The sequence below is a fragment of the Mastigoproctus giganteus genome, chromosome 10 (genome assembly GCF_048544385.1).
Source record: "Mastigoproctus giganteus isolate SK-2022 chromosome 10, ASM4854438v1, whole genome shotgun sequence".
In the NCBI taxonomy this organism is placed as follows: domain Eukaryota; kingdom Metazoa; phylum Arthropoda; class Arachnida; order Uropygi; family Thelyphonidae; genus Mastigoproctus; species Mastigoproctus giganteus.
Genome location: NC_143584.1, coordinates 217,084,547 through 217,106,863, shown reverse-complemented (window position 1 = coordinate 217,106,863; position 22,317 = coordinate 217,084,547). Strand labels below are relative to the sequence as shown.

At 38.4% G+C, this 22,317-nt stretch overlaps 1 protein-coding gene across 1 annotated transcript in view; it reads right to left on the bottom strand.

The window, feature by feature from the left end:
- Positions 1 to 22,317, bottom strand: part of LOC150079916 (AP-2 complex subunit alpha-like) — a 260,057-nt gene that overhangs the window by 174,713 nt on the left and 63,027 nt on the right. The window contains exon 10 of the mRNA XM_090383347.1: positions 19,023 to 19,094. Within this exon, the coding sequence (XP_090239473.1) occupies positions 19,023 to 19,094 (72 nt within the window). The remainder of the gene's footprint in view (positions 1 to 19,022; positions 19,095 to 22,317) is intronic.

Below are 22,317 nucleotides of genomic sequence, written 5' to 3'. Positions count from 1 at the left end.
GATTTACTGGCCCATTCTATTTCCCTGTACAGTTCCTTATTATACTCATCAGAGTCATTAGGCCTATAGCACACTCCTACTCTCAATTTTGATCTCCCAATGTTTATGTCACACCAAACTGACTCCACACTGCACTGTCCAGCGATGTCGACTGGCTTCACTTCCTTGGTTTTTATGTGTTTCTTAACTAATAGCATAACACCTCCCCCCTTCCTATCCTGTCTATCCTTTCTGTAGACGTTATACTCCCCAAATTGCAGTTCCGCATCCCTTATATCTGTGTGACACCACGTCTCTGATATCCCAACAATATCTGCCTTCGATGTTTTGAGCAATACCTCAAATTCATCAAATTTATTTTCTAAACTCCTAGCATTGGTGTACACGCAAGTATACCTGCACCTGTTTCTATTCTTAGCTACCCTAACACAACCCATGTGTTTACTTGTACCACAATGGCTCCCAGCAGTCTCTGAAATACCATGCATCTTGTTTTTCAGGCTTCTGCTCATTCGAATAGAAGCAGTGCAAGAATCTCTTTCACCTCTGCCAGTGGCTACTGTCAATCTATTGGTCTTTGTCTCCCCCCAAGCTAGCAGTTTTCCGACCCACCTAACACTGCCTCGATAGCATCAGCAAATATTCTTGCACCCTTTCTATTTATGTGTATCCCATCCCTGTAGAAGCAATCTCTCCTGTTAACAAGTACAGTCCAGGCTGAAAAAAATTCTACCCCTTGAGCCTGGCACAATCTTTCCAGGGCCGAATTGATCGACAAGGCTCTCATCATATACTCCCTCCTATCGTGTCTTGGCAGAATTGCAGACACTTTCAAATTCAACCCTAATTCTCGGCTTTTGTTCAACAGTGACCTGTACTTGTTAAGTAATTCTGCCAGTCTCCTACTCTTAATATTATTAGTGCCAACGTGTACAACTATATCACCTTTTGTGCCCTTAAAAGATGATATTCGCTCTACAACGTCATCAACCTTTGCCCCTGGCAGACATTTTGCATCTATATTCACACATGAGGAATTATTAAGGTTTGAAAATGGCAGAACGTTATCAAATTGTAGCAGGATACTTAATGATTTTGTAATAACTGAAAGCAAAGTGGAGGAGAAATTGTTGAAGTTAAACATAAGAAAAGCACCTGGGGTGGATGGGATCTATCCAGTTATATTACAAGAGGCGGCAAAGCAACAAAGCAAACCCTTAGCCATAATTATGAGAGCATCCTTGGACTCAGGGAAGGTCCCCACGGACTGGAGATGTGGAAATGTATCCCCAATTCACAAAGGGGGATCGAAGCGTGACACGAGTAATTATAGACCAGTTAGTTTAACTTCTGTTCCGGGTAAAATAATGGAGTCACTGGTTAAAGATGCATTGCGGGATCATCTAGACAAGACTGCAGCAATAATTCAGACACAGCATAGGTTTGTTAAGGGAAAGTCTTGTCTGACAAATTTGATAGGATATTATGATGTGGTTACAAAGGAACTGGATGCAAAAAATAATTTTGATATCATATATTTGGATTTCAGGAAAGCTTTTGACACTGTTGCGCATGGAAGACTATTGTACAAATTGGAGCAGAATGGTATTAAGGGTAAGTTGCTACAATGGATAAAAGGATGGTTAAAGTGGGAGAAGACAGAGGGTGGCAATCAATGGGTGCTGCTCTTCGTGGACTAATGTTATTAGTGGAGTCCCACAGGGTTCAGTTTTAGGTCCACTGTTGTTTTGTATATTTATCATTGATATTGATGAAGGTATATCAGGCTTAATGTCGAAGTTTGCAGATGATACAAAGGTTGGCAGGGTTGTTAATGACAGTAATTTGCTGCTTAGTACTAAACAGTGTACAAGGAGGAAAACTGATTTCCTATAAAAACCACAGTCTGGACAAGGTGGTAAAATGAGCATGTTTGCAGGTCCACTTTAAGGATTCAAGTTTTTTTTTTTTTAGTGAAGATACATTCCAGTTTAATGGCAACTGATGCTAACTAGAGGTTGGTAGCATGCGTGATTCCAGAAAATATGCAAATATTTTAGAATAATCTTCATATTTTTAATCTTTACTAGATCTCACTAGCTAGAAGTTCTTTTAATTCTTTTATTAAAATGTTCTATGTGAGCTTTGAAGCCAAGTTTTTCATCTAAAAGATTCCGAGAAACTTAATTTCCAAAATTGTGCTTAACATCTAGCCTTGGGCAAAATTGGCAGAAGGTTGTCTTGGTACTTGTGAGTGATCTATTGAGTTTTAGATGAATTTAATATCAGATTAAAGAAAGAAAGAAAGATATAATTATTAAAGTTTGTGATGGCAGAAGAAACTTGTGCTGCCTCTTCATCTAGGGCTGATGGGGATTTCCATTTGAAGAGTATAGGACAAATGATGAAAAGGACATCATCAGCATAGGAGAGAAATCCTGGGTTTTTATTAAAAAAAAAAAAAGTGTAAAGATGACAGCGAAGAACAGGGCTGAAAAAGGGAACCGCCTTGGGAAATCTCTGCCATGGAGTTCTTGGTTAGTAATTGATCCTCAAATTTAAAACGAATTACTCTTTGATAGAGTAATATTAATTAAGGATAACACAGTCTTTGATTGAAAAGAACTGTTCAAGTAGAGAAAGGAGGGATTTCACAGAAACTGGATCAGATGCAATGGATGTCTCCAGGGCAGCAACATTAAAGGTCCATCTCCTGATTTCAACAGTTAAAGATGTAGTAGTAGTAGTGCCATGTGATGCAAGAAAGCAACTGTATGAGCTTATGCAGCATCAGCCAAAAAAAATAATAATAAAATAAAAATAAAAAAAAAAATAAAATAAATAAATAAAATAAAATCACACCATTCCCTCCAAATGCCTGTCCGGTTCCTCCTTAAATTTATTTAACCTGTCTACTTCCACAACGACAGATGGAAGTTTGTTCCAGCAATTAACCACCCGCTGGCTAAAGGCAAATTTCCGCACATCTATTCTACATCTGTCTTTTCTTAATTTGAATTTATGCCCCCTTAGGTTCGTAATCTGAACAAGTGGAAGGATCCCCTCAGAATTCAGCGTGCTCAACCCATTCAAGGCCTTATATACCTCAATCAGATCACCGCGCAGGTGCCTAGTCTCCAGCCACTGCAATTTGCAGAACTTAAGCCTCTCTTGGTAAGAGAGGATCCCTTCATTCCCCTCACCAATCTTGTTGCCCTTCTCTGTACACGCTCAAGCAAATCTACATCCTTCCTAAAATGAGGCCTCCAGACCTGTATGCAGTACCCAAGGCGTGGCCTGACCATTGCCTTATACAGAGGGACAATCAACTCCTTCTCCCTGCTAGCAAAATTCCTATATATCATTGACAAAATCCCATTACCTGCCCTGGCAGCCTGTCCGCATTCTCAGAAAACTTCATATCTGACTGCACAATTACTCCCAGGACTTTTTCATTTTCTACCACCTTAAGTGTAGTACCACACAGTTGGTACGTTTCTCTGGGGTTACTTCTACCCATATGCAGTACTTGGCATTTGTCAAGGTTAAACTTCAGTTGCCACTTCTTAGCCCATCTTCCCAAATTATCTAGATCCTGTTGCAGTAGCACACTGCCATTACTGTCATTAACAACCCTGCCAACCTTTGTATCATCTGCAAACTTCGACATTAAGCCTGATATACCTTCATCAATATCAATGATAAATATACAAAACAACAGTGGACCTAAAACTGAACCCTGTGGGACTCCACTAATAACATTAGTCCACGAAGAGCAGCACCCATTGATTGCCACCCTCTGTCTTCTCCCACTTTAACCATCCTTTTATCCATTGTAGCAACTTACCCTTAATACCATTCTGCTCCAATTTGTACAATAGTCTTCCATGCGCAACAGTGTCAAAAGCTTTCCTGAAATCCAAATATATGATATCAAAATTATTTTTTGCATCCAGTTCCTTTGTAACCACATCATAATATCCTATCAAATTTGTCAGACAAGACTTTCCCTTAACAAACCTATGCTGTGTCTGAATTATTGCTGCAGTCTTGTCTAGATGATCCCGCAATGCATCTTTAACCAGTGACTCCATTATTTTACCCGGAACAGAAGTTAAACTAACTGGTCTATAATTACTCGTGTCACGCTTCGATCCCCCTTTGTGAATTGGGGATACATTTCCACATCTCCAGTCCGTGGGGACCTTCCCTGAGTCCAAGGATGCTCTCATAATTATGGCTAAGGGTTTGCTTTGTTGCTTTGCCGCCTCTTGTAATATAACTGGATAGATCCCATCCACCCCAGGTGCTTTTCTTATGTTTAACTTCAACAATTTCTCCTCCACTTTGCTTTCAGTTATTACAAAATCATTAAGTATCCTGCTACAATTTGATAACGTTCTGCCATTTTCAAACCTTAATAATTCCTCATGTGTGAATATAGATGCAAAATGTCTGCCAGGGGCAAAGGTTGATGACGTTGTAGAGCGAATATCATCTTTTAAGGGCACAAAAGGTGATATAGTTGTACACGTTGGCACTAATAATATTAAGAGTAGGAGACTGGCAGAATTACTTAACAAGTACAGGTCACTGTTGAACAAAAGCCGAGAATTAGGGTTGAATTTGAAAGTGTCTGCAATTCTGCCAAGACACGATAGGAGGGAGTATATGATGAGAGCCTTGTCGATCAATTCGGCCCTGGAAAGATTGTGCCAGGCTCAAGGGGTAGAATTTTTTTCAGCCTGGACTGTACTTGTTAACAGGAGAGATTGCTTCTACAGGGATGGGATACACATAAATAGAAAGGGTGCAAGAATATTTGCTGATGCTATCGAGGCAGTGTTAGGTGGGTCGGAAAACTGCTAGCTTGGGGGGAGACAAAGACCAATAGATTGACAGTAGCCACTGGCAGAGGTGAAAGAGATTCTTGCACTGCTTCTATTCGAATGAGCAGAAGCCTGAAAAACAAGATGCATGGTATTTCAGAGACTGCTGGGAGCCATTGTGGTACAAGTAAACACATGGGTTGTGTTAGGGTAGCTAAGAATAGAAACAGGTGCAGGTATACTTGCGTGTACACCAATGCTAGGAGTTTAGAAAATAAATTTGATGAATTTGAGGTATTGCTCAAAACATCGAAGGCAGATATTGTTGGGATATCAGAGACGTGGTGTCACACAGATATAAGGGATGCGGAACTGCAATTTGGGGAGTATAACGTCTACAGAAAGGATAGACAGGATAGGAAGGGGGGAGGTGTTATGCTATTAGTTAAGAAACACATAAAAACCAAGGAAGTGAAGCCAGTCGACATCGCTGGACAGTGCAGTGTGGAGTCAGTTTGGTGTGACATAAACATTGGGAGATCAAAATTGAGAGTAGGAGTGTGCTATAGGCCTAATGACTCTGATGAGTATAATAAGGAACTGTACAGGGAAATAGAATGGGCCAGTAAATCAGAGTGTCTTATAATGGGAGATTTTAATTTCCCAGATATTGACTGGAATTTGGGGGCTGGATACTCACACACTAGCAGGGCTTTTGTGGATTTATTGGATGATTGTTTTCTACATCAGCATGTTCGGGAGGCAACTAGAGGGAGCAATACTCTTGATTTGATTATCAGCAGTGATTCTTCATGCATTAAGAATCTGCAGATAAATGAACCACTAGGTGGCAGTGATCACAGTGTGCTGAAGTGGGATTTACTCAAAGAGGTAACTACCATTAGGGGTAAAGGGAAGGGTTATTGCTTCCGTAAAGGCGACTACGATGGACTGAGACAGTATTTAAATTCTATACAGTGGGACCAACTGATGATGTTACCAACAGCAAATTCAAAATGGGAAGCATTCAAAGAACTTATCTTGGAAGCTACTAGGCTTTACATACCAACTAAGAAATATTGTTCAAGGTTTAGGCCAAAATGGATGTCAGATGAACTAATGAGGCATATGGCAGAGAAGAAAAATGCATGGGATACTTACAAATTAACACATGACACAGAAGCCTATGATAGATACAAGTTGATATGCAACCAAGTTACAAAGGAGGTTAGGCAGGCGAAGGCAGATTACGAGAAATCCTTGGCAAGGGATGCAAAGAAAAACAGCAAAGAGTTCTTTACTTATGTAAACTCTAGAAGGAGAGGGATGAATCAGATTGGTCCACTTGATATTGATGGGTCAAGTGTTGATGATCCTGCTCAGGTAGCTAACAAACAATGAATATTTTGCATCGACATTCACACATGAGGAGTTATTCAGCGAGGGGAATGCCAGAGGTGTATTCAACTCTAGCAGTAAGTTACAGAATCTTGAAATAACTGGGAGTAAAGTGGAGGAGAAACTGTTGAAGATAAACACAAGAAAGGCACCCGGGGTGGATGGGATCTATCCAGTTATATTAAAGGAGGCAGCAAAGGAAGTAAGCAAACCCTTAGCCATAATTATGAGAGCTTCCTTGGACTCAGGGGAGGTACCCATAGACTGGAAATGTGCAAATGTGACCCCAATTCACAAAGGAGGATCAAAGGCTGACACAAGTAATTATAGACCTGTGAGCTTAACTTCTGTTCCAGGAAAATTAATGGAGGCACTGGTTAAAGAAGCACTGCAGGATCATTTAGGCAAGACTTCAGTTATAGCTCAGACACAGCATGGTTTTGTTAAGGGGAAGTCTTGCCTGACCAACTTGATTGGATACTATGATGCAGTCACAAAAGAACTGGATGCAGGGAATAACTTTGATATTATATACTTGGATCTTAGAAAGGCTTTTGATACTGTTGCACATGGAAGACTGCTACACAAATTGGAGCAGTGTGACATTGGAGGCAAATTACTGCTATGGATAAAGGGGTGGTTGAGGGGGAGAAGACAGAGAGTGGTAATCAATGGACACTGCTCATCGTGGACTGATGTTATTAGTGGAGTCCCTCAGGGCTCAGTGTTGGGTCCATTATTGTTTTCTGTATTTATAAATGATATTGATGATGGTATATCGGGATTAATGTCCAAGTTTGCAGACGATACAAAGGTTGGCAGGGTTGTCAAGGACACTACTGACACTATGCTGCTGCAACAGGATCTGGAAAGGTTGAGCAGATGGGCTGAGAGGTGGCAAATGAAGTTTAACATTGACAAATGTAAAGTACTACACATGGGAAACAGCAACCCCAGAGCAACGTATCAACTCTGTGGTACAACACTGACAGTGGTAGAGAATGAAAGGGACTTGGGGGTGGTTGTGCAGGCAGATATGAAGTTCTCTGAGCAGTGCAGACGGGCTGCAAGAGTAGCTCATGGAGTATTGTCAATGATATACAGGAATTTTTCCAGCAGGGATAAGGAGGTGATTATTCCATTGTATAAGGCGATGGTCAGGCCACACCTAGAGTACTGTATACAGGTCTGGAGGCCTCATTTCAAGAAGGATGTAGAGCTGCTGGAACGAGTACAGAGAAGGGCAACAAGATTAGTGAATGGAACAAAGGGGTGCTCTTACGAAGAACGGCTTAAGTTTTGCAAATTACAGTGTCTGGAGACTAGGCACCAGCGAGGTGATCTGATAGAGGTGTATAAAGCCTTGAATGGTTTAAGCATGCTCAATGCTGATGGGATTCTTCCTCTAGCTCAGAATAATCACCTGAGAGGGCATAAATTCAAATTGAGGAAAGACAGATGTAGGATAGACGTGCGGAAATTTGCCTTTAGCCAGCGGGTGGTTGGTTGGTGGAACAGACTTCCATCCCTTGTGGTGGAGGTTGATAGCCTAAATAAGTTTAAGGCTCAGCTGGACAGGTATTTTGAACGAACGGAGGGGTGAAGTGGAAGTGGTTTTTTTTTTTTTTTTTTGGCTGATGCTGCATAAGCTTGCTTTCTTGCATCAAATGCCTCTACTAATGCTAATGCTAAAATACTCATTCGGTTTGTTTGCTATCTGAGCAGGATCATCAACAGTCGAACCATCGATGTCAAGTGGACCAATCAGATTCATCCCCTTCCTTTTAGAGTTTATATAAGTAAAGAAATCCTTGCTGTTTTTCTTAGCATCTTTTGCCAAGGATTTTTCGTGATCTGCCTTTGCCTGCCTAACCTTCTTTGTGACCTGATTACAGACTAGCTTATATCGGCCATAGGCTTCTGAGTTGCATGATAATTTATATGCATCCCATGCATTTTTCTTCTCTGTTACGAGTCTCATTAGTTCATTAGATAACCATTTAGGCCTAAACCTTGAACAATATTTCTTAATAAGTATGAAACTTTTAGTAGCATCCACGATTAATTCCTTGAATGCTTCCCACTTAGAATTTACTGTTGGTAACATCGTCAGTTGATCCCACTGTAATCAACTGACAAATCAACTGAAACTGTCAGAGACCACTGTACTCCCCCTTACGGAAGCAAAAACCCTTTCCTTTATCCCTGATGGTAATTAAATCTTTAAGTAAATCCCACATCAGTACACTGTGATCACTGCCACCTAGTGGTTCCTTTATCTGCAATTTCTTAATACACGAATGATCACTGCTGATAACCAGATCAAGAGTATTACTTTCTCTGGTTGCCTCTCGAACATGCTGCTGCAGAAAACAGTCATCCAATAAATCCACAAAAGTCTGACTAGTGTGTGAGTGACCAACCCACAAGTTCCAGTCAATATCTGGGAAGTTAAAAACTTCCATTATAAGACATTCCAATTTACTAGCCCATTCTATTTCTCTGTACAATTGTTCATTGTACTCATTCCAGTCATTAGGCCTATAACACACTCCTACTCTTATTTTTGCTTTCGCAGTACTTATGTCACACCAAACTGACTCAACAGTGCACTGTTCATCTCCATCAACTTGATGCACTTCTTTTGATTTTATGTTTTTCTTAATTAACAGCATAACACCTCCTCCCTTTCTATCCTGTCTATCCTTTCTGTACACATTGTACTCCCCAAATTCCAGTTCAGCATTCCTTATATCTGTGTGACACCACGTCTCTGCTATCCCAACAATATCCGCCTTTGATGTCTTGACCAACACTTCAAATTCATCAAATTTATTTACTATACTTCTAGCATTGGTATACATGCAAGCATACATGCTCCTACTCCTATTCCTAGTTATCCTAACACATCTCATATACCCACCTATTTCAGGATGACTGCCATCCGTCCCCGAAACCCCCAACACCCCACGCTCCAGGTCGCTACTTATTCTGATAGAAGTTGTGCAAGAATCACCTTCACCTCTGTCTACGGCTACTGTTAAACTATTAGTCCTTGTATCCCCCCAAGCTATCAGTTTTCCGACCCACCTAACACTGCCTCGATAGCATCAGCAAATATTCTTGCACCCTTTCTATTTAAGTGTATCCCATCCCTATAGAAGCAGTCTCTCCTGTTAACAAGTACAGTCAATGCTGAAAAAAATTCTACCCCTTGAGCCTTGCACATTCTTTCCAGGGCCGAATTGATCGACAAGGCCCTCATCATATACTCCCTTCAATTGTGTCTGGGCAGAATTGCAGACACTTTCAAATTCAACCCTAATTCTCGGCTTTTGTTCAACAGTGACCTGTACTTGTTAAGTAATTCTGCCGATCTCCTACTCTTAATATCATTAGTGCCAACGTGTACAACTATATCACCTTTAGTGCCCTTAAAAGGTGATATCCGCTCTACAACATCATCAACCTTTGCCTCTGGCAGACATACCCTGGCCCTGTTCCACCTATCCTTTTTACAAAGCATGTTTCCTGTTTCCCTCACAATAGAGTCACCAACAACTACTAGTTCCTGTGGGACCAGCGCATTCTGCTTTGCGGGTTGCCGCTGTGTTGCATGATGACCAAGCGCAAGCTCTGCCGTTGATGTGGGCAGCTGAGAGCTTGATGGGTCCCTCAATTTAGATCTTTCGCGGGCATCCACCCTGTCCTTCAAACTGTCATATAGGCCCATAACAGCGCTGAGTTGTCGCCTGATTTCCTTACACTCCTTACATCGCGCACACACAAAGACATCCCCCATGGCAATATCATGTTCCGTTCCAGAGAGTTCGGCAAACATTTCACAAGTCGCACATTTTTTTAGGCTGTTATACGTTGGAGAATCGCTCCCCTCAGTTCTCCCCCAAGTCACAGCACTCCTGCCACTTTGTGCCCGTTGCTTTGCTGCTCTAATTTGGGGCATGATATTTTAAATTAATAAAATCAATAAATTAAATTAATTAAATGTCAATACTACGCTATTTAATAGAAACAGTGAAGCGTATTACTCTATAAATTATACGTTAGAGTTACCTAACTACCTCAATTAAAAATTTGAATTCCCTACCACTATATACAAAAACAATGGCTGCAAGATTCAATCGAAATAACGGTTTTACATATATTAAGTATTACGTATATCTACAAAAACTGTTTATCTAAATTAAAATAAAAATAACCAGCGTAACTATAAGACTACATATTAAGTACAATGTAAAATAACAATTATGTAAATAAAAAGGTAAACACTTATCGTTTTTTCTGAGCCTGCAAGTCACAGCTGTAATTTTTAAAGAGAGTCAGCGCCCTCTGTCAAGTATTAGTATTATGTTAAGTATTAGAGCATCTAGCTATGTTATGGTAAACCATATTGTCATTCTCTAATAGATATGTATTGGGCTTTAACTGAAGATTTGGGCTGATAAGTAGCAAAGCTTACATTTTTGTTAATTTGAGCCAGATTGAACCAGTAATTTTGAGGCCATAACCTAGAAGTTTATCTACCCCTAGATAAGCATTTAGGTAATTGATTTATTATTTCATTCAGGTTTTGTTTAGAATTATTGATCCTGGTAAAGGTCAGCATATTAATAGTCATTGCTCCTTGGTGGTGGATCCATCATTACAATGGTTATTAATGACCACTACCCTTCATGGACTAATGTCATTAGCAGAATCTCCCAGGTTTCAGTTCTGGGTCCCTTATTATTTTCAATATTTATTAACATTATTGATGCAGATATATCAAGTTTAATGTTAAATTTGCTGGGTACAAAGATTGGCAGGGTTGTTAATGACAGTAATCAGAGCATGCTGCTCCAGTAAGACTTGGATAAATTAGAACAAGTTAATGTAAATGGTGCATGACATTTCAGGCATGTTAGATTTTTTTTTTTTTTTTTTCAAATGAATTATTTTTTCTTTATTTCTTTGATTAATAGAAGTGAAAAGTAAATATATTTATCTCATTAACAGTTAATTACTAAGATTATAAATTTATACAATACTTAATAAAACTCTATAGATTTATGTTCTCTAAACATAGCCATTTAGTTTAATTTCAACTCTCTAATAATTATATATTAGTCTTCCATATACTTTTAAGTCTCTTTTCTCTCTCTGTATATATAGGGGTAGACAAAAAAATGGAAACACCCATAATAAAAGTTTCAGGTATGCATTAATATGGTGTTGGGCCATCCTTTGCCTTTAAAGCAGTTTGTATTTTACATGGAATAGATATAAATAAACTTTGAATTGTCTTAAGAGGAATATTGGACCATTCTTCATGGAGGAACATTTCAATCTCTTTTAGTGATGGTAGAGAAAATCTGTTTTAACTTTCCTCTCCAAATATGCCCACAATGGCTCAGTAATGCTTAAATCTGGTTATTGTGCAGGCCATGGGAGATGCTTAGCCTCAGTTTCATGTGCCTGAAACCAAGATTGGACACATCTGGTTGTGTGTATTGGAGCATTATCATCTTGACACTGTTTTTTGTGGAAAAACAGTTTCGTCCCACAGTGCAAACACTGTGGGACGAAACTGGATACTCAGAATATCAAAGTAATCAGTGGCAGCAATTTGCCCATTTGGGGTGATGATAGAATGTAAAGAATACCAAGGTATTGCTATCCAAACCATTGTCAATCCTCCATGTTTGACTGTTGACATGAGACAGTCAGGATTATGTGCTTCTTTTGCATTCACAACATGTAAAGTGTGAATGATGATTCCTCTGAAAATATGACATATTTTCATCATCAAATGTCCAAGTTTTGTGCTCCTTACACCTTTGCATCCTCTTTCTAGCATTACTATCAGTAATGAATGGTTTTCAACAGTGGCTCTGCCATAAATATCAGCTTTATGAAGTTCTCACTGAGGTATTTTGCTAGAAACTGGATTGCTGTGACTCACATTAAGTTCTGCAGCTATTTTTGTGACATTTTGGGATACAAACCTTTTCAGTTTTCATTAGTAGAGGCATTTCATGCAAGAAAGCAAGCTTATGCAGCATCAGCAAAAAAAAAAACCCACTTCCACTTCACCCCTCTGTTCGTTCGAAATACCTGTCCAGCTCAGCCTTAAACTTATTTAGGCTATCAACTTCCATGACAAGGGATGGAAGTCTGTTCCACCAACCAACCACCCGCTGGCTAAAGGCAAATTTCCGCACGTCTATCCTCCATCTGTCTTTGCTCAATTTGAATTTATGCCCTCTCAGGTGATTATTCTGAGCAAGAGGAAGAATCCCATCAGCATTGAGCATGCTCAAACCATTCAAGGCTTTATACACCTCTATCAGATCACCTCACTGGTGCCTAGTCTCCAGACACTGTAATTTGCAAAACTTAAGCCTTTCTTCATAAGAGCACCCCTTTGTTCCATTCACTAATTTTGTTGCCCTTCTCTGTACTCGTTCCAGCAGCTCTACATCCTTCTTGAAATGAGGCCTCCAGACAGTACTCTAGGTGTGGCCTGACCATTGTCTTATACAAGGGAATAATCACCTTCTTATCCCTGCTAGAAAAATTCCTATATATCATTGACAATACACCATGAGCTGCTCTTGCAGCCTGTCTGCACTGCTCAGAGAACTTCATATCTGCTTGCACAACTACCCCCAGGTCCGTTTCATTCTCTACCACTGTCAGTGTAGTACCACAGAGTTGATACGTTGCCCTGGGGTTGCTGTTTCCCATATGTAGTGTCAATGTTAAACTTCATTTGCCACCTCTCAGCCCATCTGCTCAACCTTTCCAGATCCTGTTGCAGCAGCATAGTGTCAGTAGTGTCCTTGACAACCCTGCCAACCTTTGTATCGTCTGCAAACTTGGACATTAAGCTTGATATACCATCATCAATATTATTTATAAATACAGAAAACAGTAATGGACCCAACACTGAACCCTGAGGGACTCCACTGATAACATTAGTCCACGATGAGCAGTGTCCATTGATTACCACTCTCTGTCTTCTCCCCCTCAACCACCCCTTTATCCATAGTAGCAATTTGCCTCCAGTGCCGCACTGCTCCAATTTGTGCATCAGCCTTCCATGTGCAACAGTATCAAAAGCCTTTCTAAGATCCAAGTATATAATATCAGAGTTATTCCCTGCATCCAGTTCTTTTGTGACTGCATCATAGTATCCAATCAAATTGGTCAGGCAAGACTTCCCCTTAACAAAACCATGCTGTGTCCGAGCTATAACTGAAGTCTTGTCTAGATGATCCTGCAGTGCTTCTTTAACCAGTGCGTCCATTAATTTTCCTGGAACAGAAGTTAAACTCACAGGTCTATAATTACTTGTGTCAACCTTTGATCCTCCTTTGATTGATTCTCATTGATCTCTTTCAGTCAGCTTTGATTTTCTGCTGGAATTCGTCCTATCAGATTTTTGTTTTTCCATACTTGGTGAATACAGACATCACTTTTGATACAGTTGCTTTGGTTACATTAAAAAAAATCATCAATTTTAGTCATGATGCCCCTGCTAAACTTGCACCTCTACAGCAAATGTTTGGGCTTCAGACAGCTCATTCACCTTCATGTACCTTTTTTATCACCTCTAAATAAACATCAGCTTTTATCATCTTTCCTTCACAGTATTACTTGCAAGAAACAAAAAAAATCTTCACTGCATAAATACATCAACATCATATAGCCTTTACAAAAACTATTACTTTCACATCAGGTGTTTCCATTATTTTGTCCACCTCCTGCTGTATATATCTCTTCACAAGTGACCACATTACTGAGTCTTACATAACAATGTGAAAAGCATGCACGGACTAGCCAAAGCTAATAATACCGCATCAAAATTGTTTAACCTATGAGTTTCATTTTTATATACAATTTTTATGGGAAAAAAAAGATACATTAATTATCGGATTTCCATTGGTTTCATTTTAATGAAATTTGGAATGGCTTGACAAATATTGTTAAAAAGGCTACATACAGATTGGATCAAACATGGATTTGTTAATGGGGGGGGGGAGATCTGTGATCAAACTGATTAGTTACTATGACACAGTAACAAAGGAACTGGATGCAAAAAATAATTTTGATATAATATACAATAGAGCGTCAAATCCTAGCATCAGTAATCCGAACCAGCCACCAATTTTTTTTTTTTTTTTTTTAATGCTGGAGCCATGAAATAATTACAGTAAGTGCTGGTTATTATGATCACATTTGTGAACTGAATTTTGATTCCATTAAACGGCAATTGTAATAAGCGAAAATCAGAGGAATATTATCCACAGGCTAAGAAAATAATGGAGTCACTGGTTAAAGATGCATTGCGGGATCATCTAGACAAGACTGCAGCAATAATTCAGACACAGCATAGGTTTGTTAAGGGAAAGTCTTGTCTGACAAATTTGATAGGATATTATGATGTGGTTACAAAGGAACTGGATGCAAAAAATAATTTTGATATCATATATTTGGATTTCAGGAAAGCTTTTGACACTGTTGCGCATGGAAGACTATTGTACAAATTGGAGCAGAATGGTATTAAGGGTAAGTTGCTACAATGGATAAAAGGATGGTTAAAGTGGGAGAAGACAGAGGGTGGCAATCAATGGGTGCTGCTCTTCGTGGACTAATGTTATTAGTGGAGTCCCACAGGGTTCAGTTTTAGGTCCACTGTTGTTTTGTATATTTATCATTGATATTGATGAAGGTATATCAGGCTTAATGTCGAAGTTTGCAGATGATACAAAGGTTGGCAGGGTTGTTAATGACAGTAATGGCAGTGTGCTACTGCAACAGGATCTAGATAATTTGGGAAGATGGGCTAAGAAGTGGCAACTGAAGTTTAACCTTGACAAATGCCAAGTACTGCATATGGGTAGAAGTAACCCCAGAGAAACGTACCAACTGTGTGGTACTACACTTAAGGTGGTAGAAAATGAAAAAGTCCTGGGAGTAATTGTGCAGTCAGATATGAAGTTTTCTGAGAATGCGGACAGGCTGCCAGGGCAGGTAATGGGATTTTGTCAATGATATATAGGAATTTTGCTAGCAGGGAGAAGGAGTTGATTGTCCCTCTGTATAAGGCAATGGTCAGGCCACGCCTTGGGTACTGCATACAGGTCTGGAGGCCTCATTTTAGGAAGGATGTAGATTTGCTTGAGTGTGTACAGAGAAGGGCAACAAGATTGGTGAGGGGAATGAAGGGATCCTCTCTTACCAAGAGAGGCTTAAGTTCTGCAAATTGCAGTGGCTGGAGACTAGGCACCTGCGCGGTGATCTGATTGAGGTATATAAGGCCTTGAATGGGTTGAGCACGCTGAATTCTGAGGGGATCCTTCCACTTGTTCAGATTACGAACCTAAGGGGGCATAAATTCAAATTAAGAAAAGACAGATGTAGAATAGATGTGCGGAAATTTGCCTTTAGCCAGCGGGTGGTTAATTGCTGGAACAAACTTCCATCTGTCGTTGTGGAAGTAGACAGGTTAAATAAATTTAAGGAGGAACCGGACAGGCATTTGGAGGGAATGGTGTGATTTTATTTTATTTATTTTATTTTTTTTTTTATTTTTATTTTATTATTATTTTTTTTGGCTGATGCTGCATAAGCTCATACAGTTGCTTTCTTGCATCACATGGCACTACTACTACTACATCTTTAACTGTTGAAATCAGGAGATGGACCTTTAATGTTGCTGCCCTGGAGACATCCATTGCATCTGATCCAGTTTCTGTGAAATCCCTCCTTTCTCTACTTGAACAGTTCTTTTCAATCAAAGACTGTGTTATCCTTAATTAATATTACTCTATCAAAGAGTAATTCGTTTTAAATTTGAGGATCAATTACTAACCAAGAACTCCATGGCAGAGATTTCCCAAGGCGGTTCCCTTTTTCAGCCCTGTTCTTCGCTGTCATCTTTACACTTTTTTTTTTTTTTAATAAAAACCCAGGATTTCTCTCCTATGCTGATGATGTCCTTTTCATCATTTGTCCTATACTCTTCAAATGGAAATCCCCATCAGCCCTAGATGAAGAGGCAGCACAAGTTTCTTCTGCCATCACAAACTTTAATAATTATATCTTTCTTCCTTTCTTTAATCTGATATTAAATTCATCTAAAACTCAATAGATCACTCACAAGTACCAAGACAACCTTCTGCCAATTTTGCCCAAGGCTAGATGTTAAGCACAATTTTGGAAATTAAGTTTCTCGGAATCTTTTAGATGAAAAACTTGGCTTCAAAGCTCACATAGAACATTTTAATAAAAGAATTAAAAGAACTTCTAGCTAGTGAGATCTAGTAAAGATTAAAAATATGAAGATTATTCTAAAATATTTGCATATTTTCTGGAATCACGCATGCTACCAACCTCTAGTTAGCATCAGTTGCCATTAAACTGGAATGTATCTTCACTAAAAAAAAAAAAACTTGAATCCTTAAAGTGGACCTGCAAACATGCTCATTTTACCACCTTGTCCAGACTGTGGTTTTTATAGGAAATCAGTTTTCCTCCTTGTACACTGTTTAGTACTAAGCAGCAAACTTAATTTGCTGCTTAGTGCAAAACTGTCCAGACCATGTTACTCTACAGGCCATTGGCCTTGCATTCTCTCTCTTTCACAAGGTTGGGTGGGCTCCCCAATTACTTCACTTCTTCCCCTTCTCCCTCTACTGAAGGATGCTTCTTTATTCATCCTTTTCCCCCTACTGTCACTCCTATCTCCCCCACTCACTTTTTGTTTTGTTTTTTTTTTTTTTTTTTTTTAACTTGGCCTCCATCAGGAAGCTCAGGCAACCCTGGTAGAAACCAGCAAGAGAACTATGGACTGCCTGGCTTACTTCCTAGTGGTGGCAACAGGCAAAGCAGAGTCCCATTAGGGCCCTGCAGCCAAAAGCCAGAAGAACAACAGAACCCAACACAATGTACTACACACACTTCTGGCATTTACAGAGTTCTGTTTACTTCACATGAATAATGATGTCACAGCTGTGGGAAATCCCTAGTAGTGTCCGAACCCAAAACACTATGCCACTAGAGAAGCCATGTCCTGACCATGGCTTCTCTAGGAAATCAGTTCCCTCCCCCTCTCTTGTACACTGTTTCGCACTAAGCAGCAAGCTTAATTTGCTCAACACTATGTTAAGATAATGGCTTTGGCCACCGTTTCAGTAATGTTTCTTAGCACTTCCAGCACTGGATTTCACCAATCACTTAATTTAATTTTTGTGCACCCTTTTGCATCTCATGTATTGCATATACTTCTAGTCACTTGGTTACATAAGTCTTCAGATTTCCCATCAGTGAGACTCCAATCAGAGCCAGAACTCAAGTCTGAGCAGTGGAAAACACTAAATAAAACAGCAATATACTTCTCCACTGGTATAGTAGATTTTATTTAGAGTTGTTGTTGTTATTTGGTTTTAGGAGCATTAGCAACTAAGGCCATATTGCTCCGGGGATATGCGGTGGTCATTCCTTGACCTTTCCGCATCCTCCATATTTTGTGGCTCACGGGCTCGAACCCGGTCTAATCAAGAAGCGTGTGCCAAGCACTGCTGCTCCTGCCCACTTGGCTACGGAGGCGCCATTATTTAGAGTAAGTGCAATGCCAAGGCAACTCACAGTGAAGGTGTTGCCACAATATGAGGTCAGTGCACTAAGCAGAAAACTTAAGTTTGCTCAATGCTACATAAGAAAAATGGCTTTGACCACCACTTACAATGTTTTGTGGTATGTAAAATTAACTTTAGGGTGACAACAAATAACAGGAGAATTAGACTATGTTAACAATTGGGATTTTGTGGGAATTAGGATTCTATCAGCCTGTCTCTGAAACTCACCTAAGTTAACTTCAAAATATAAATAGACTGATAAATTTCATCACCACTCACCAAACCCTGCAGTAGACCAGTCATAAGATAAAACACAGACAGATTATTATTATTAAAGTATTCCCAAAAATGGAAATTAAATGCATATCTGCATTTAATTTTCAAATTATTTCAATGCCTGCACTGAAATATAATCCTGAAACATTTACTATTGTGTTATGAAGGGCAAATGTTGCCCAGTATTAGGGGTTCTTTAACCCCTAATCTAAAAGTTACCAATTTTTGTTACTTGTTCAACTGTAAGCTTTTCTTCCAGATACTGCTCAGCTGCTCATGCAGATTTGATACACAATTCACAGATTGGCATATATTTGTTTCACCTGTCATCTGATGAGACTAGTAAGTCTTGAAACAGCTATCATGTCAGTGTCCTGTCTCAAATTTTAGGCAATTATATAAAATATTTTTACAATTTAGGTTGACTGTGGTTAATGGTGCCTTCTCTAATGTAAACAATGTTTACCAACAGGTGGCCCAAGCATTGATGGCAAAAAAAGTCATCTGCCATCACTGGAAGGACTAAAGAGCGCCCAAAAACAGATAATGAATGCCAGGATGTATATAATTTCCGAACTATTTCAAGTCTTGTGTTACAATATAACCCCACAACCTTTACTACTGTACACGCAGAAAACCAATTACACTTTAATTTCTGTCCACCAGTGTATACAGGAGATATGATTAATTTAGCTGTCCAATACAAAAGCAGCACCAATATATTTTCTTCAACAAAATAAAGTATTATAGAGTTAGCCAACAAATGTCAAGGAACAACTGTAATAAAAATTTTAAAAAGTTTTGGCTTAGTCATTTGAATCTATAAAAGCACTTTTTTTTTTTTAATGGTTGTAGTCAGATAACATTTGATACTTGCCTTAAATTTGTTTCTCTGTGCTGAAGGAACTGTCCTAATTGGTTACATGCTCTAACAAGCAAGTTTGGTTCACTATAAAAATGAATTGCATTTATTATACTTTTATTAAATTTAAAATGGGTAAAAAGAACACAAAATAAAGGATATAAGCCAGGTCACAAAAATTATAATCTTAAAATGAAAGGAAAAAAAAAATAATAATAATAAAGCTATGTAATGCAAGCACATAATTTTAACATAAAAGCTATGCCACATGTAATACTAATCCCTCTTGTTAAATTGTGATACCTTTAAATGTAAAGTACTAAAATACAGAATACTTGAAAAATAAATTACTTTGATGGCAAGGGAGACTGAATGCCACATGCTGAACCATCAATTCTGACAGTGCCAAAATATGAATCTTGTGATGCAGTATAGCCAATATTGCTGCAATAGTATACTACAATGTCACTCCAAATATTCTATATACATCAATCAGAGAACTCAGAGCAAGAAAGTTGTACTGCTCCATACAGTTACAACATATATTACTTATAATAAATAATAACAAATTAAATTAAATTTTCAGGTCAACTGGAAGGCTCTAATGATGGTTAAAAAATTAGGCTTGTTGCATTCCTATTAGGAATCAACTATCTAATAACATTGAGTCGAATTGAATTTGCACTGACATTTTTTGTTTAACCTAAAGCACCATCTATTGGTCAAAACAATGAATTATGTACTAACACCAGATCTAAACAACTTAGTGAAGAATTATTTACTGTTATTTTTTAAGAACTAACTTGATTTTAAAGCATCAATTTTGAGGAGAAAAAAAATCCAACATTACATAGCAATCTAAAACTGAAATGGATAAATGGTGAAGGCTTACAGTTTATTATGTAGTTAGCTTTTTTATTGGTGAACAAATTTTTTTTTATGAAAACCTTAAATGAGAAAGGTATTAGAACCTATAATACTTAGTACCATGTACGAGTTGTAGGTTGAGAAAACAAAAGACCGGAGTTGACATTTTAAATTTCTGTAGCTTGTAATTTTCAGGAAATGTGTGAAGGAAGGTTGTTCCAAAAAACAGAAGTTGAAGAGATAAATGAGGAAGACGAAAAGCTGAAAAGGATGCTGACTGGTTGTGGCACATGTTTTGATTGGTTTGGAAGGGGGGGGGGGGTACAGGAGCCAAATCAGAAGAGTGCACATGCAGGTTTCTATAGGTATCTATAGAAAAGGCACACAGCAATAGAATATCTATGAGACAGAGAGTGGAGATACTCTGTAAGAGATGGGTCATTAATTAACTTGACTGCTCTCTTTTGAATAGTCTAAAAGCCTGAGAAAGGTTTGGATGCACCAACCCAGATGTGGGGTGGTACATCGATTTTCACATTTGTACAGTGCGAGTTGTTTAGAAGAAAAGTAACACCAAGGGCAAAAGAGAAAAGAGTTTTTTAAATGCAGAGGAAACAATGTTCATGATATGCTTTTTCCAAGAGAGAGAGAGTCAGAGTAATCCCTAATAGAGATATGTGATCTTGTCTAGACATCTGAGCATCCTCAAAAATAAGCAAAGAAGCAATAAACTCCTTTTGTGAGATATAAGGCAAGACTGAGTTTCAGAATGATTGAAATTAATAGTTATCTTTGCCCTATTTGGATAATTACCTGGAGATCAGAATTTAAGGAACTGGTGAATATTCACAAAGATGAAGCTATTTATGCAGAACAAGGTTTCTCCAAAAAGAATGTAGAATATGCTATCATCTGCAAAACTATGAATACGATTTGCAAGTAAGTGGAAGGTCATTAATATACAAGAGGAAAGGAGTGGGAGAAAGAAATGAACCCTGGGGAAACACCAACATTAGTGTAAAAATTTGAAGACAGCAATCCACCATCACCAACAGTCAGAGAAAAACATCAAACTGCAAAAAACAGTGAACAATCCATAAGATGGAAGCTTGCTTAGAAATGTCAAGAACAACAGCTTGAGTTTCAGCAAACTTTTCAATTTTCAGATATTGCTATAGCTATCGTGTAAATGATATACAAGTTAATTCCAATTTTGATACATCATCCATATAGCATTTAAGGCATATATTGTAACTCTCTTATGAACAATTATGGTGTTTCTTGCAAGATGAGATTGCTGATTGCAGTTGATATATGACTTATGCACCACCACTTTCCCATGTAAACTGAGGATGCAGAGCTTCATACATGGCAAGTTCATACAGACATTAACCCTTGATGCCTTAAACTCCTGGTTGATGGAAAGTTAGTATGTCTGATGGGATTGTCATACTAACTTTCCAAGTAGCTTCTGTGGTCTTTCTGTGTATTGTGAAAGTGGATGGTGCAGGCTATCTATAATTGCACAAATCAACAAGACAGTAATGCCAAATCTAACAATAACATCCCTCTTGAAATCAGTTAGCCTGGCTCTATGTGCTATGATGAGAACTAACATGTGTGGCTCATAATGCCTTTCTTGTGCATTGGTCTAATTAACTTGTTTATCCAGAAAAGATAAACAAGTGACTCTATGTATACATAAAGTCGAGCAGTCTATGTAAATGAATATGTAGATTTTTTTTGGAGGACAGCATATACGACAAACTCATTTTATATGAATCATTAGAGCTGTGTATGTTCTCATATATTTAGTTACTATCACATGAATTAATGTATGGGTGGCACACTTTCTGGGAACCAGCACTTTCATGCAGCTTAAATGAATCATGTAAGTTAATGGGAGTGCACATAGTAACTGTGTCAGAACTAACCACCTTAGGTTGCATTAATCCACTTGTTTACTAGAATGAATTTTAGTTTTAATTTACTGGTTGTCAGTAACTGAAGCAGTGAATATACTATATTGTTGCTGAGTTGACTGGAGGAATGAATGGGCAATGTGACATATGTCAAGAAATTAAATGTTCGTGATTCATGCAGTCCATGTTTTTGTTAATTGATAATCAGCCTTTTTTTAAAGATAATTAAAAGTTTCAAAAAGTTTTCCTTTTTGAACTTTGGCAACCCAATATGTATATACTACTCAATTCCACACATATAGGCTTGGCATGTGTGACAGCTTCAAGTAATGCCAGTTCATGGAACTAAAACACATGTCAGTGCTTTCTATGTGTACATACCCTTAAAATCCTCAATCTCTTGATAATAATAGAATATTTAATTGATGATAGACTATATTTAACCTTCCAGGAAGTCATCTTAGTTCAAACTACACCATATATTATAAATTAGACTTTTTTTTTTTTTTTATGTTTGAAAA